This window comes from Cucurbita maxima, unplaced genomic scaffold (assembly GCF_002738345.1).
Source record: "Cucurbita maxima cultivar Rimu unplaced genomic scaffold, Cmax_1.0 Cma_Scf00005, whole genome shotgun sequence".
Taxonomy (NCBI): domain Eukaryota; kingdom Viridiplantae; phylum Streptophyta; class Magnoliopsida; order Cucurbitales; family Cucurbitaceae; genus Cucurbita; species Cucurbita maxima.
In genome coordinates this window covers 2,206,008-2,219,273 of record NW_019272021.1, presented here as the reverse complement: position 1 = coordinate 2,219,273, position 13,266 = coordinate 2,206,008, and the positions used below count along the sequence as shown (strand labels likewise).

General features: G+C 38.0%; 3 protein-coding genes across 6 annotated transcripts in view; 1 reads left to right on the top strand and 2 right to left on the bottom strand.

Moving 5' to 3' along the window:
- Positions 1-6,551, bottom strand: part of LOC111479033 — a 7,318-nt gene extending 767 nt beyond the window's left edge. For 3 of the 4 annotated variants that reach the window (XR_002717589.1, XR_002717587.1, XR_002717588.1), the window contains exons 1-4: positions 6,152-6,551; positions 3,840-3,950; positions 2,827-3,760; positions 2,348-2,682 (exon numbers count right to left, since the gene is read on the bottom strand). Coding sequence is in view for 1 of the 4 variants with exons in the window: in XM_023123484.1 (XP_022979252.1) it covers positions 2,462-2,682; positions 2,827-3,760; positions 3,840-3,950; positions 6,152-6,346 (1,461 nt within the window). In the remaining 3 variants the exon portion in view is untranslated. Of the gene's footprint in view, positions 1-2,239; positions 2,683-2,826; positions 3,761-3,839; positions 3,951-6,151 lie in introns of those variants that run through there. The other variant, XM_023123484.1, reaches the window with a different exon arrangement.
- LOC111479034 (histidine-containing phosphotransfer protein 4-like) lies at positions 63-1,942 on the top strand. Its single transcript, XM_023123485.1, has 6 exons — positions 63-811; positions 1,001-1,131; positions 1,199-1,267; positions 1,345-1,416; positions 1,528-1,600; positions 1,691-1,942. Exons 1-6 carry the CDS (start codon positions 752-754, stop codon positions 1,736-1,738), a joined length of 453 nt encoding a protein of 150 aa, XP_022979253.1. The 5' UTR covers positions 63-751; the 3' UTR covers positions 1,739-1,942.
- Positions 6,552-6,900: 349 nt separating the features above from the next.
- LOC111479031 (lysM domain receptor-like kinase 3) lies at positions 6,901-12,829 on the bottom strand. Its single transcript, XM_023123481.1, has 11 exons — positions 11,752-12,829; positions 11,577-11,660; positions 10,627-10,926; positions 10,108-10,253; positions 9,944-10,033; positions 9,745-9,850; positions 8,737-8,888; positions 8,553-8,650; positions 8,324-8,471; positions 8,035-8,142; positions 6,901-7,446 (listed from the first exon to the last, which is right to left on the bottom strand). The coding sequence occupies exons 1-11, from the start codon at positions 12,365-12,367 to the stop codon at positions 7,282-7,284; spliced, it is 2,013 nt and encodes a 670-aa protein (XP_022979249.1). The 5' UTR covers positions 12,368-12,829; the 3' UTR covers positions 6,901-7,281.
- Between the last annotated feature and the right edge of the window lie 437 nt (positions 12,830-13,266).

The following is a 13,266-nucleotide window of genomic DNA, read 5'->3' as shown; positions in this document are numbered from 1 at the left end:
AAAAAAAAAAAAAAAAAAAAAAAAAAAAAAAAAAAAAAAAAAAAAAAAAAAAAAAAAAAACTCAAATTCTGATATTTAAAACTTTAGCTCTTACACAAAATAAGTCGATAGTGACTATAAACACCTCTTATGTTCAGTGCACATCTCTCTCACATAATAATAGCCGAAGAATAGGAGAAACGGTCTCTTAATGACTTTTCAAGTGCTTAAATAGAAAGATAGTTTTTTAAGCACAAAAAAAGTCATTCACAGCCAGACTGAAGTTATGACCCATATTTTTGACAAACTTAACGACTGTTAGCTCATAGTATGTCATATATATTCTTTGTTGCCATATGTGCTATTCTCCCCATTACAATTTTTCTGTTCTATTGGTTTTCTTTCCCCACTCAAATTCTTGCACTTTCTATTCGTGTTTGCCCAGAATTCTAAGGTTAGTGCGTAAAGAGCCGAAAGGCTCTAAATGGGAGCTATGTATGGTATGGGCGTGGAATATTACTACAAATGTTCGTGAAATGAAATCTGGCCTTTTTTGTTATTTCTCTAAACCTGGGGATGCCTCTATCTTCAAGCCTCGTATTCTAAAAAGCTCAAAATCTGGTATACATGCATTAGTTCCCTCTAGTCTTCTTTCTTCTCACTTGTTTTTCTCTATATAAACCCCTGGATTCTAACCATTGTGGTAAAACTCATCACTACTCCATAATCTTCCTATCCTGTTCTGTTTCTCCTTTTTGACATTTTCTGTAAGATGGAAAGGAACCAGTTATCAAGGCAGATCAACAGAATGAGACAATCACTATTTGATCAGGTCCATTTGTCTTATTTAAGCATCCATTTTCCTTGGAAACCTGTCCTTTTTTTCGTTTCTTGCTTTAAAAGGCTTCACTTCTGACAACGATAATCTCTTAACAAAAAGTAGAGAAAAGAGATTTGAACCGATAATCTCTTAACCAAGTAGGGGTGCTCACATTCACACTAACTTATTTTATCTCTACAGGGATCTCTTGATGAACAATTTGTCCAGCTTGAGCTGCTACAAGATGAGACTAACCCAAATTTTGTTGAGGAAGTTGTAACTCTATGCTACCGTGATTCCTATAGATTAATCCTCAACTTAGAGCAAGCACTGTCAGTAAATTTATAAGAACAAATTCTTTCCCTTCTGTTATGTTCTAACAAATTGATATCAGTGCAGACAGAAGAGCCCTCTTGACTTTAATCAGTTGGATAGCTATATGCAACAGTTCAAGGGAAGTAGCTCAAGGTAAATTCACAAAAGGAAATGAAAGAATAGGAACAGTAATAAAAATAACCAATAATTTGTTTATGAATGGATGGCAGCATTGGAGCAAGAAAGGTGAAAGCTCAGTGCACACTTTTTAGGGAATACTGCAAGTCTGGGAGTGGAGAAGGGTATAATCTTTTTCCTAAATGAAATCAATAGATTATTATTAAGATCAACCTATAAGCATATATTCTGGTTTATTCAATACTGATTCTGATGGCTTTTGTAAACATGTAAAGATGCTTTAGGACTTTCCAGGAACTGAAGAAAGAACGTACAGCTCTGAAAAACAAGTTTGAAGCTTATTTTCAGGTTTATATCTGACTACAATTCCTATTTTCCTCTTGTGAGTTAAAGAAATTTTGGATCTTTACTATAATTTTTGTGTTATTTTCTGAGCAGCTGAAAAGGCAAGCTGGTCCGAGTCAAATTGCAAGTCGTCCCAAGTAACAAATGATGGGCAACCAAAGGCAATGACTTCAAATGGGAAATCAAGCAGATGATTAGGTGGGCGTAGAGGCCTTGGAATGTAAAGATTTCAATTTCAAAGCTCTGTCTTAACTTTCGGTTTTGTAAATGGCTGGCTTATAGACTTAAAAATGCTCCTTGATGGGATGAATTGCACAGAATCCAAGTACTTATGTGTCCAGTAAACTTGTTACGAGTAAAGAAAGTCTAGGAGATCTTGACTATGCAACAATTTGACCAAAAAAAGGAAATCAAGAAATTAATGAAGAAAATCAAGACAACTGGGTTAACGAAATAGATCAAGAAGGATTCAAAAGTTACAAATTTGTGGGGGTTTGGAAAACTACTTTAGAGCCGAGGAAAGAAGTTTTCAGGATATTACGCTGGAAATGGTAGATTGTCTTCTTTGATTTTTTGTAGATTTGTTATTGATTTTAGCATGAGAATATTATAATGGCACCAGAATGGCATGCACAACCATGGTATTCAAACTTTGCTCATGCTTATAGAACAAAATGTAGCCTACTAGACAGCCATTCTCTAGAGCATATTCGCTTCCAGCATCATTACAAGTTTTAGCTTTCTACGCACCTTAAAGTGTCGAACTTAATAGATTCTTTCTCCTGGCCGAGGTACGCACAAGCACAACATCTGCTGCTGCAATGCCCTTCGCGCTGTGCATTCCCAAGTGTATCGGCTCCGCATCTAATCACATGAAACCTCATCCAACAAGTCCAGGAAACCCTTTGATGTCTTTTGGAGAGATTGATCACAACGAAATGGATTGGCTGATGCTGCTTCAAATTTCACCCAGAGTTCTTTCTTAAGAGTTTCCTCACCAGCACGTTTGCTAACCGGGAATACACTTTCACATTCCATCAACATGGGAGTGTTACCTATGATCGGCAAGATGACTCCAACTGAATCTATATGCACACTTTCTTAGTCAGAAGCGCCTCATAAATCATAGGCCAAACACTATATTGATATTATCAAAATTCCCTATGAAAAAACAGAAACTAAACTAATTCATGAACAGGGACGTCTGGTAATTGAAAAACAATAAATACCTTGGTGGGTGAAAGATTTCTTGGCTTCGTAGTAACATCCATCACAATTAGCACTTTCCACCGAATGAGAATCAGACGGCTCCAGTAAAACACAGGTTTTCGGAGGTGACATAAACCAGTCCGGAGAAGCTTCAACCTTCTTTTTAATTCCTGATTTGTGAGCCTGTTGAATTCCTAGGAGTTCTGGATACTTCAAAGCCAACCCATCAGACGTGTCACTGCCAGAAGAGGAATCATGAACGCCAACGGGAAAAGGTGTGGCCTTGTAAATCCTTTTTTTGTCTTTTTGTGACGATTCTGAAATGGGTTCGAGCAGCACACAAGATTTTGGAGGCGACATTTTTAAGCATGGTGTCATAACTAACATAGAGCAATTCCTCTTTATTGATAAGAATGGTGGGGAAGCAAATCGTCGCTGATGAATTGTCCCTACTTGTGTTAAATCAGTCCCAGAAGGCTCAGCACCACTAGGCTGAGGTTCATTACCCTCTAGCAAATTGTCCCCCAGTTTGGTTAAATCGGACCCAAATGGTTTACTAACACTAGGCTCAACTCCATTACCTTCAAGTAGATTCTCGTTTAAATCTCCACATGCAAAAAAACATGGTTGTGCACCCTTAAGTGTACCCGAAGTAATTCCGCCAAGTACAGATTTAGAGTATGCTGCATGTTTCGATGAGAGTGATTTAGAAATAGGAAGAGGAGTGAGTAAAAACAATTGTCTTCCCCTCTCAATATTGCATCCAGCACGCCACGATACAAGGGATGAAGGGGAGATCAGATCTTGAACTTCAGCATGGTCTGGGCTATCAATAACGTTGCTTTCCGTATCATTAACCAAAGCATTGCTTTCACTAGCCAACGGTTGTCCTATACCATCATCAGAATCTTCTGATGAACGAGAGAACGCCATCTGAAACCTGGGGACCCAGGGCTGCATTTATGAAAATTATCCCACACGAGTTATCAGGATGGATGGAGTTGCAATTTACAACAAGTTACTGAAAATTTACCTTCAAAGAAGATAGCATATCATACAAGACATGAGTGAAAGATTCGATCTCTTTTCTCCCTTGTTCGTCTATTTTCTTCAGCTCAAATGCTTTGACAACGAGTTCATCGATCTGCCAATTCAGTACAGTATGGTGAAGCTGTGCAACATAGCGTAAAAAAAAAATACCAACCAACTACTATACAAATTATAGAAGATCTTAAAATTGGTGCAGAAGTCTACCGCCTGGTTTAAGAACACGTACTTCATAGAATTCATGTGTACATAATCTACCCTTCCTTACGGACCAATATGTCATTTCTTAATACCTAAGAGTGAACAAATGTCTTAAAGAAACAACTTCTTTGTTTGACCAGATTAATTGTTCTTCTGCTTTGGTGAAATTGGTGATAAGACCCGCAAACAATGATTTCTACACTGCAAGTAACTAACATTACAGGGTTTTGATAACAAATTTTCCTCTCAAGCTGTCTGCAATTAAAGCACTTCAAGAAGCAAATAAAACAAAACTTGTTAGTATCAAACACATACACAATGGAATACTTGTTAGGGAGCATAAGTAAAATCGATCGTAATCACATACCCACAAAAAGAAATTAAACAAAGAGACACAAAGATTTACATGATTTAAGTTGAAGAAATTTTCCTACCTTCATAGGTAGCAACCAATCTCAATAATTAAAGTATTTGCAAAGTGTATATCTCACACTCCTGCACTACAAAATTCTTCAACAAAATTTCTCTCAAATGTCACGCAACAAATACAAAATGACATTTAAATTCAATCAAACTCTATATTTCTTAACCATCCTATATAAACCTTTATTTAGGCATAGAAGCATTAATGTCATACATGAATAAGATGATTCGTAAATGAGAGATAAACCAAATAAATGAGATTGATGAACCAAATAAATGTCAATATGTGCATAGGAGATGCATCAACCTATTCTTCATGACAACTTACAACAATCTCCACTTTGGCCGAAGATGCCCAAGCAGATAACCGGTTTAGCTGTCACTAAGTCAACGGGCTACTTCTTCCATCCAACATTGATCAGATCCAAGCAATGTCAAAACTTTTCACGAGCAATCACCTTTGTTAACATATCCGTAGTATTATCAGCCGTTCCAATTTTTAATAAATGAATGTCCCCTTCATGAATAATTTCTCAAAATAAAATGAAATCAGATATTAATGTGCTTGTTACGAGCATGATGAACTTAGTTCTTCGACAAATAAATACATTTTGACTATCACAAAACACATCTACGTGTTATTTAGCAATACTCAAGTCATTAACCAAACCATGCATTCAAATAGCTTCTTTAAAAGCTTCAGTGAACACCAATAAACATGTCCACCAACAATAGTGAATGGATAACTAGTAATCGATCGACGTTTATTAATCTCCACTTGTCCCTTGGAAGCAATCGACATGTCATCAACATACAAGGCCAAGTAGATAAACAAGCCAAGGGACCTAAAATATATAGATGTATTTTGTGATAGCAAAAGTGTTATTTGTTTGTCGAAGAACCAAGTCTCGTACCAAGCATAATGATGTCCGATTTTATTTTGTTCAAGAAATTATCAATGAATGGAACATTTGTTTATTGAAAATTGGAACAACCGATAATCCTGCAAATATGTTGACAAAGGTGGTTACTCGTGAAAAGTTCCAATATTGTTTGGATCTAATCAATGTTAAACGAAAGTAAGTAGCATGTTGACTTGGTGGCAGTCAAATCAATTATCTGCATGGTCATTTATCTGCCTGGACATGGTGAGTTGTCATGAAGAATAAATTCATGACATTTATTTGGTTCATCCTTCATTCATTTGGTACATCACCTTTAGTTCATCCCTTTTGATGCATGAATCATAGTTATTTAGTTGAAAAACATTGAGTATGATTGAGTTTGGTTGCTACCCGAAGAGGAATTGCTTCTCTCCTAACTACGTAAATCTTTGTGTCTTTTTTGTTAAATTTCTGTTGTGTGAGTGCGATCGATTGTGCTTTCACTTCCGTTAGAACAATACAAACTGCATTTATTAAGATCCAAGCGAAGCATGAAATCAGAGTTCATGAACTTCAACGAAGAGACAATCCGGCTGCTTACTGTGCCCTGCCCCTCTAATTCCCTTCCGTTCTCCCCAATTTTGAAAATGAAATAAACTCAAACGAAACACCGGTATGAAACATATCCGAACTTTCACCCAGATGAGTGTATTAGAGCGAATACTAATTTCAACCACAGCAATATCAAAACCCCGATACATTAAAATGGAGGAAAATTCGAGTGATTTACCTGGTTAGTGAGCGCCGAGAGATCAGACTGAACTAGAAGGAGACGATCGAGAGCATCATCTTGCTCTTCAACCTTAAACCTATTATCATCTTCCTTTCTCTTGGCTGTAGTGACAGATTTGGAGGAAATTCGGCCGTAATTGTGGTTCGCTAAGTCCCTCAATGGTTTTCTCCCAAATTTCCTTCTCACCGACATCTTGATCGCCGCCGGTAGCACCCCCTTCGGAAACCTGCAAATGTAGCTATTTCACTTTTTGAATCTCTCCGATGGCGGGCTTTTGAGTGCTTTGTACAATGTTCCAGAATCGAAAAATGGAGGCTTCATCGGCACGAATTGGAACGGGCCAACGCATTATTGGGCTTTCTACAATTCTTGGATAAGCGAGGCAGATTTAAATTATGCATTTTTAATACTAAATTTAAACCTTATTTTGATAAAAGATTAAATTGTTATTTATTTTAGGCCCAATAAAATAAAATAAAATAAAATAAACTCTGTATAAAATATTGAGTTTTAATAATACTTTAACCCTAAAAAAAATTTAAAAATACACTTTCTTTTCAAAGTTCACTAATATTCTTAATATTCTTAAATTTTATAAATAAATAGTAATTTTATTTTAGCATATTAATTTCATAATAGTAGACAGAAACTGTGGATAGAATCCATTTTTTAATTTGATGCAATTATATTTAAGTGAGTTAAATTAAGATAATTAAATTTTAGAATTTAGACTCATTTTAAGTTTGTAGACAGAATTTTATGTGATGTACAAGGCTCTGATCCCCGACACCCATGTTTCAATATACTCCAATTTTGAATACACACTCTTTTTCGGTACGGTCGAGAAACCTCGAATACCCATAACCTTCAGAAAGCCAGAGGTAGATTATTCAACATAACTGTTCTTTACTTAGGACTAGGGAAAAAAGCTCAGAAAGCTCTATCTTAACCCTATCCCGGGAATAGGTAGCAGCGGATGCCAAAATTTGATCACAATAATATCGAACGGTTATCGCTTAGAAGACGATGACTCTACCGATGGGCTGCTGCTACCACTTCTGCTATACAATTTAGGGAAGATGAATCAGGATGGCAGAATGATGGGTTGAGCTGACGTAGTTTCAAAACTATCTTCCTTGGACAAGGCCACTAAAAACTTGGCTGTTACCAGCTAGAGTTGCTTCCCATTCGACCGAAGATAGTAGGATCTGCGACAAGGATATTACGACTTGCTTCATGTCGGGTCGTAAGATGGGATCCTCATCCACACACTGCTTTGCCAACATGGCCACCTGCCGGAAAATAAACCAAAACATCACACACATACAAATCAACAGCAGCACGTTACTCGAGGAAAAGGGAAATGAACATTATTGTTATACTTTTGTCCTCTTCCAGGCTTCCCCTCAAAGTTATTAAGACGCGTCTACTAGGGAGAGGTTTCTACACCCTTATAAAGAATGTATCGTTCTCCTCCTCAACCGATGTGAGATCTCACAATCCACCCGCCTTAGAATCCCAGCGTCCTCGCTAGCCCTCGTTCTTCTCCAATTGATGTGGGACTCCCAATCCACCCTTTTTCAGGACCCAGCGTCCTTGCTGGCACACCGCCTTGTATCCACCTCCCTTCAGGATTAAGCATTCTCGCTAGCACATTACCTGGTGTCTGGCTCTGATACCATTTATAACGACCCTAAATTTTCTACTTAACCTAAAGTTGCTCCTATATATATATATATATATGATGAACAGTAGCGATTTTAGATCAAGTAGAAAATCTAGGGTGGTTACACAAACACTCCTTTCTAATATGCTTTTCAATACGCTTTTCAATAAGTCATACTAAGCCTAGAATAAGATGGAGAAGGTGAATTGTGTACCTTGAATAGACAGTCATGAGGATACAAATCCATCATACTTGGATCAACTTGATCTTTCAAACTTGCCATATTCATAGAATCAGGAGCGTTCCGAAGAACAGCTAACATCTGCATTTATGTCAGACACATTGTATCCATCAAAAAGTTAGCACCAAATGCACGCAGTTCTTCAAAAAGCTGAGATATACAAAAATAAACATAATAGCAAGCAGAAAATGTGTGTTTTTGTTTGAGAAATAACATATATTTCTCTCCAAATTACCACATATCCAGCATGATAAAAACTTACAACTGATGCTAGTGAACGTCTTTCAGGATTTCTCATAGTTGTTCCCTCAGTTCGTATAATTGCCTCCTTTCCAGATATAAGCTCAAAAAGAATGACACCGAAAGCATATACATCACTTTTTGTTGTCGCAAGCCCATTACTCAAATATCTAGAATGAATGAGGGTTAGAGGAAAACAGTTTAAAAGGAATTGTTGACAAATATTCAGCTGTTGAATTCTCATTACTTACTCAGGAGCCAGGTAACCGTATGTACCGACAACTTTCGTTACAGTAGCTTCACCCTCATTTGTTTTTCCAACGAGTTTGGCCAACCCAAAATCAGAAATCTAAACATGGAAGGGGAGGAGGATTTCAGTGGAAGGTACTTTGCCTAATTGAACAGACAGAACTAGTAGGATGCTTTAAATATCACCTTTGCTCTAAAAGAACCATCAAGTAAGATGTTGCTTGTCTTGATATCTCTGTGGACGTAATGAGTTTTAGTATGCTCGTGAATGTATTCGAGACCTCTAGCAGCATCTAAAGTAATTTGGAGTCTCATAATCCAAGATAGTGGCGTATGCCCTGTAATTAGGAAACCAACATTAATAGAAAGCATCGTAGTTCAGTATACATGAGGCATTGCTCTGCATCGAGCCCAGTCGTTGAGACAACAAACAACATTTTTCTATTCAAGGTTAAATTTACATGGCCCCATTTCCAACTGAAACTTTATCTAACCAATCACTTAATCATCTGACTTCCTAAGTGTGAGAACGAATGAAGCATTCCGTATAAGGGTGTGGAAACCTCCCACTAGTAGACGTGTTTTAAAACCTTGGGGGGAAGCTGAGAAGGAAAAACCCAAAGATGACAATATCTATTAATGGTGGGCTTAGGCTGTTACAAATGGTATTAGAGCAGTGTGCCAGCGAGGACGCTGGCCCCCACGGGGGAGGAATGCGAGATCCCACGCCGGTTGGAGAGGGCAATGAAGCATCTCTTAAAGGGTGTGGAAACCTCTCTCTAGTAGACACGTTTTAAAACCTTGAGGGGAAAGCTCAAAGAGGACAATATCTGCTAGCAGTGGGCTTGAGCTGTTACAAATGGTATCAAAGCCAGACACCGAGCGGTGTGCCAGCAAGAACGCTGACCCCCAAGGGAGATAGATTGTGAGATCCCACGTCGACTGAAGAGGGCAGCGAAGCATCCCTTATAAGGGTGTGGAAACCTCTCCCTAGTAAACACGTTTTAAAACCTTGAGGGGAAGCCCATAAGAGAAAGCCCAAAGAGAACAATATCGGCTAGCGGTAGGCTTGGATTACTTATATTCCTATATAGCCAGGTAGTTTGGACAAAACAAGCTTCCAAACTTTTTCACATTGAGTAAACAGATTGACTTGCAAATTGATGGATTCATGGAGTAAAAATATAATCTTACCCTTGTTCAGAGGATCATGTAAATGACTTTTGAGGGGACCTTTTTGAGCATATTCATAAATAAGGAAGAGCTCCTCCTCACTGGCTGCATAACCAATCAATTCTACCTTGAAAAAAGTAAACCAAACAGAAGTCAAGGTTTCTAATTGTGTGCTTTGTGCAAATAAATACATCCGTATTTATGAAAAATAAAAGATTACCAGGTTTGCATGATGAACCTTGCACAGGACTTTCATCTCTGCCATGAACTCTTTAGTTTTTGTTGCAGTCATTCTTTTTATAGCAACTTCCTACAACATCAGAATCATTGAGTTAAGACAGTCAACAAAACTGATATCCTTGACCATGGTAGATAACCACAAACCTGGTCACGCAGGATACCATAATATACTGAACCATAAGTTCCATGGCCAAGTAGACTCGAATCAGAGAAACCATCGGTTGAGGAAAAAATTTCTTCGTATGAAAAAACCACAGGTTTGTCTACGTCAAATACATTGCTCTCGATAACTACATGAAAGAAAATTCAAGTAATAGTTAGGCATTTCTCGAATAATTTAGCAAACTGAGGTTGGATTTGCTGCCTACGCTATTAACTATGCTTCTAGGTTGCAAGCTCAGAACTAACAAAAGGAATGCACTTATTCAGTTTGGATCTTAGATAGTCCCATTCGTACCATAGGCTGCAATTCATAATTCATCAACCCTAACGTAAGTGCATACAGAACAATTAGTACAACAAGAATATGGGAGATATGGTTCAACAGAAGCTTCTAGGAGCTGTGGTATGACATGAATACCAGAGGGATAACTGGCATATGAAATTACATAACGGGCGCAACTGAGAGCAGAAAAAATAAGGCCAAGAACCGAAACAGTGTACCTTTCGGAAATGCACTCTGGTTGTCACTAGACTCCCCGTTGGCTTGCTTCCAACCTGCAGAACTGCAGCAAATGTACCTTCCTGAAGCACAGCAGAAACTTGACGTGCCAAGAATATGGAACTTGTGGGGAACCTTGCCACCGGGATCTTTGGAGTGGCTACTCCTTGATCTAGAAAAGCATTTCAACCACCTGAAGCAAGCATAACTTACTATGCCAACTAAAATCAGAACAAGAATAATTCCCAAACTTCCAACAATCCATATATATGGAGGATCACGTTTGGGGTTTTCAGCATTATCTGCAATTCATAACGCAATAGAGTTAACAATTTTTCTCAAGTTCATAACAAAAGTTGGCATGATTAGAACTAGGCTTCCATGGTAGTAATGCAGTTTAAAAATAAGCAGCAACAAGCAAAGTAAATCTAGAAACAGACAACTTGTGAGATCCCACATCGGTTGGAGAGGGGCATTCCTTATAAGGGTGTGGAAACCTTTCTCTAGCAGACGGGTTTTAAAAACCTTGAGGGGAAGCCCGAAAGGGAAAGCCCAAAGAGGACAATATCTGCTAGCGGTGGGCTTAGGCGGTTACAAATGGTATTAGAGTCAGACACTGGGTTGTGTGTCAGCAAGAACGTTGGGCTCCCAAGGGGTGAATTGTGAGATCCCGCATCAGTTGGAGAGAAAAATTAAGCATTCCTTATAAGGGTGTGGACCTCTCCCTAGCCTACGTGTTTTAAAAACCTTGAAGGGAAGTCCAAAAGGGAAAACACAAAAAGTACTATATCTGTTATTACTTCTTAAAACGAGAAAGAAAAAACCACCTATTTCAATATTGTTATCAGACGTGATTATATCAACTACTTGACTTATGAATGTCTTCCTAAAAGTATGAGACAAGCAAATGATTATTGTCTGAATGAGAAGTGTGAAAGTTGTTCATACCCACCTGTGAAATTGTTCAGAGTAAAGGAAGGAGGTGGAGCAGGAGCAGCAGAAATGTCTGTCTCCAATGGATAAGGATCGCCAGGAACTACAAAATTCACCAGTTAAATGATAAACAACAATGGCGATCATCTGCTGAATCATAACCAATAAAATTGCTATCAAACAAGAACACTGACCCGAATTCAAGGGAATATAATACAAAGCACCCACAGTGACATTGCCTGGATTTTCAATTCCATTCACCGACTCAATGCTATCCATACTAACCCCAAATCGGCTAGCCAAAGACTCTATGGTATCGCCATCTCTCATCACATAGCTCATCAAATAGTTCCACAACCCACTTGAACACGCACAAAACAGCCTCAAAGACACAACAGCACCGTTCCTCGCCATTCGGGTTGTATTGGGCAACAGCGCAAGCCCATCATACGCTTCCATGACTATGTCATAGACATACCCTCGATTGGATTTGATGGTAAGAGTTGTGTTGGTTATATATTTCTTCAACCCAGAAGCACAGGAGCAGTTCTTCCTGATAAACACATAATCCCGACCATTTCCTTCGACAGTGACATCTTCAGGCAATACGTCGAACATACTCTGGATCACAGAAAGGGTCTGATTTGGGCGAGGCTCGAAGGCCAGAAACGAGGTGCACAAACGGGTCGTATCCGTACAATTTAAGGGCATGGGATAAGAGGAACAGAGGGAATGATGTTGAAGAAGAAGGGCCAAGTATAGAAGGAAGACCAAACTGGAAAATCGTACAGGATTCATTGACGAAAACATTTAATTCCAGCTCCAAAGTTCGCGGATAAAGATAGTGAGTGGAACAGTCAAGAGCATAAATTAGTGGCAGACAAAGGTGGATCAAAATTCAACATACACAAATCTTAAGAAAAGAAGAAGAACTCTATGTGGGTAAGTCAGAAAACGAAAACCCAATTAAAAAAAAAAAAAAATCATAATCTGTAAAGAATCAGAGAAAAACCAGAGAGAAAGGGAAGAAAAATAGGGAAAATGGCGAATACCCAGAAGATGAATAAACGAATAAAGTGGAGATTTACAGGAAACGGGAAGATTTGGAGCTCAAAACGAGGGGAAAGGGGAAGAGTTTAAAGAAGTAAGGAGGAGGAGGAAGAAAATGAGCTGTGGACACAGGGGCAAGGAGGGTTGAAGTGAAAAAACAGTGAACAGAAGAGCATTTGAATTTGGGTAAAAGTGGGTAGTGATCATATTAGAAGTCCTCTTCCCTCAAGCGTATTCCACTGTGGGGAGTAAAGGCGAGAAAGCGATGAGAAGAGAAGGGCTTCCCGGTTTCCACATCTTTTCTTTCGTCTATGCCTAAAATACCCTTCTGCCTTCCCTATTTAGATGGAATATCTGTGAAACGTATTTTAATATCACATCTATTTTTGTGGATATTTCAATACTCCATCTCCACTAATTTTACAACATTATTTCATTTTCGCATTCAGATATTTAATTAAAAACAAGAATAATAATAATCATCCAATTATATGTATATATATAGAAAAAATAAAATTAATTTTTTCGAAACCACGGTAAATTATAAAATAAGAGTGGAGATTCCAACCCCTTTATTATTTCTCTCTATTTTTTAAGTATTAAAGAACTATTTTTCTAAAATATTTGTTGGATTTTTTTTTTTTTTTTTTTTTTTTTTT

Coding starts and splice junctions, on each gene's coding strand:
- LOC111479031 (XM_023123481.1), bottom strand. CDS start 12,367: ATGTTTTCGTCAATGAATCCTGTACGATTTTCCAGTTTGGTCTTCCTT. Junction 10,254..10,626: donor CCAGAGTGCATTTCCGAAAG/GTACACTGTTTC, acceptor TCTTTCATGTAG/TTATCGAGAGCAATGTATTT. Junction 7,447..8,034: donor CTCATGACTGTCTATTCAAG/GTACACAATTCA, acceptor ATTTTCCGGCAG/GTGGCCATGTTGGCAAAGCA.
- LOC111479034 (XM_023123485.1), top strand. CDS start 752: ATGGAAAGGAACCAGTTATCAAGGCAGATCAACAGAATGAGACAATCA. Junction 812..1,000: donor GACAATCACTATTTGATCAG/GTCCATTTGTCT, acceptor TTATCTCTACAG/GGATCTCTTGATGAACAATT. Junction 1,601..1,690: donor AGTTTGAAGCTTATTTTCAG/GTTTATATCTGA, acceptor TTTTCTGAGCAG/CTGAAAAGGCAAGCTGGTCC.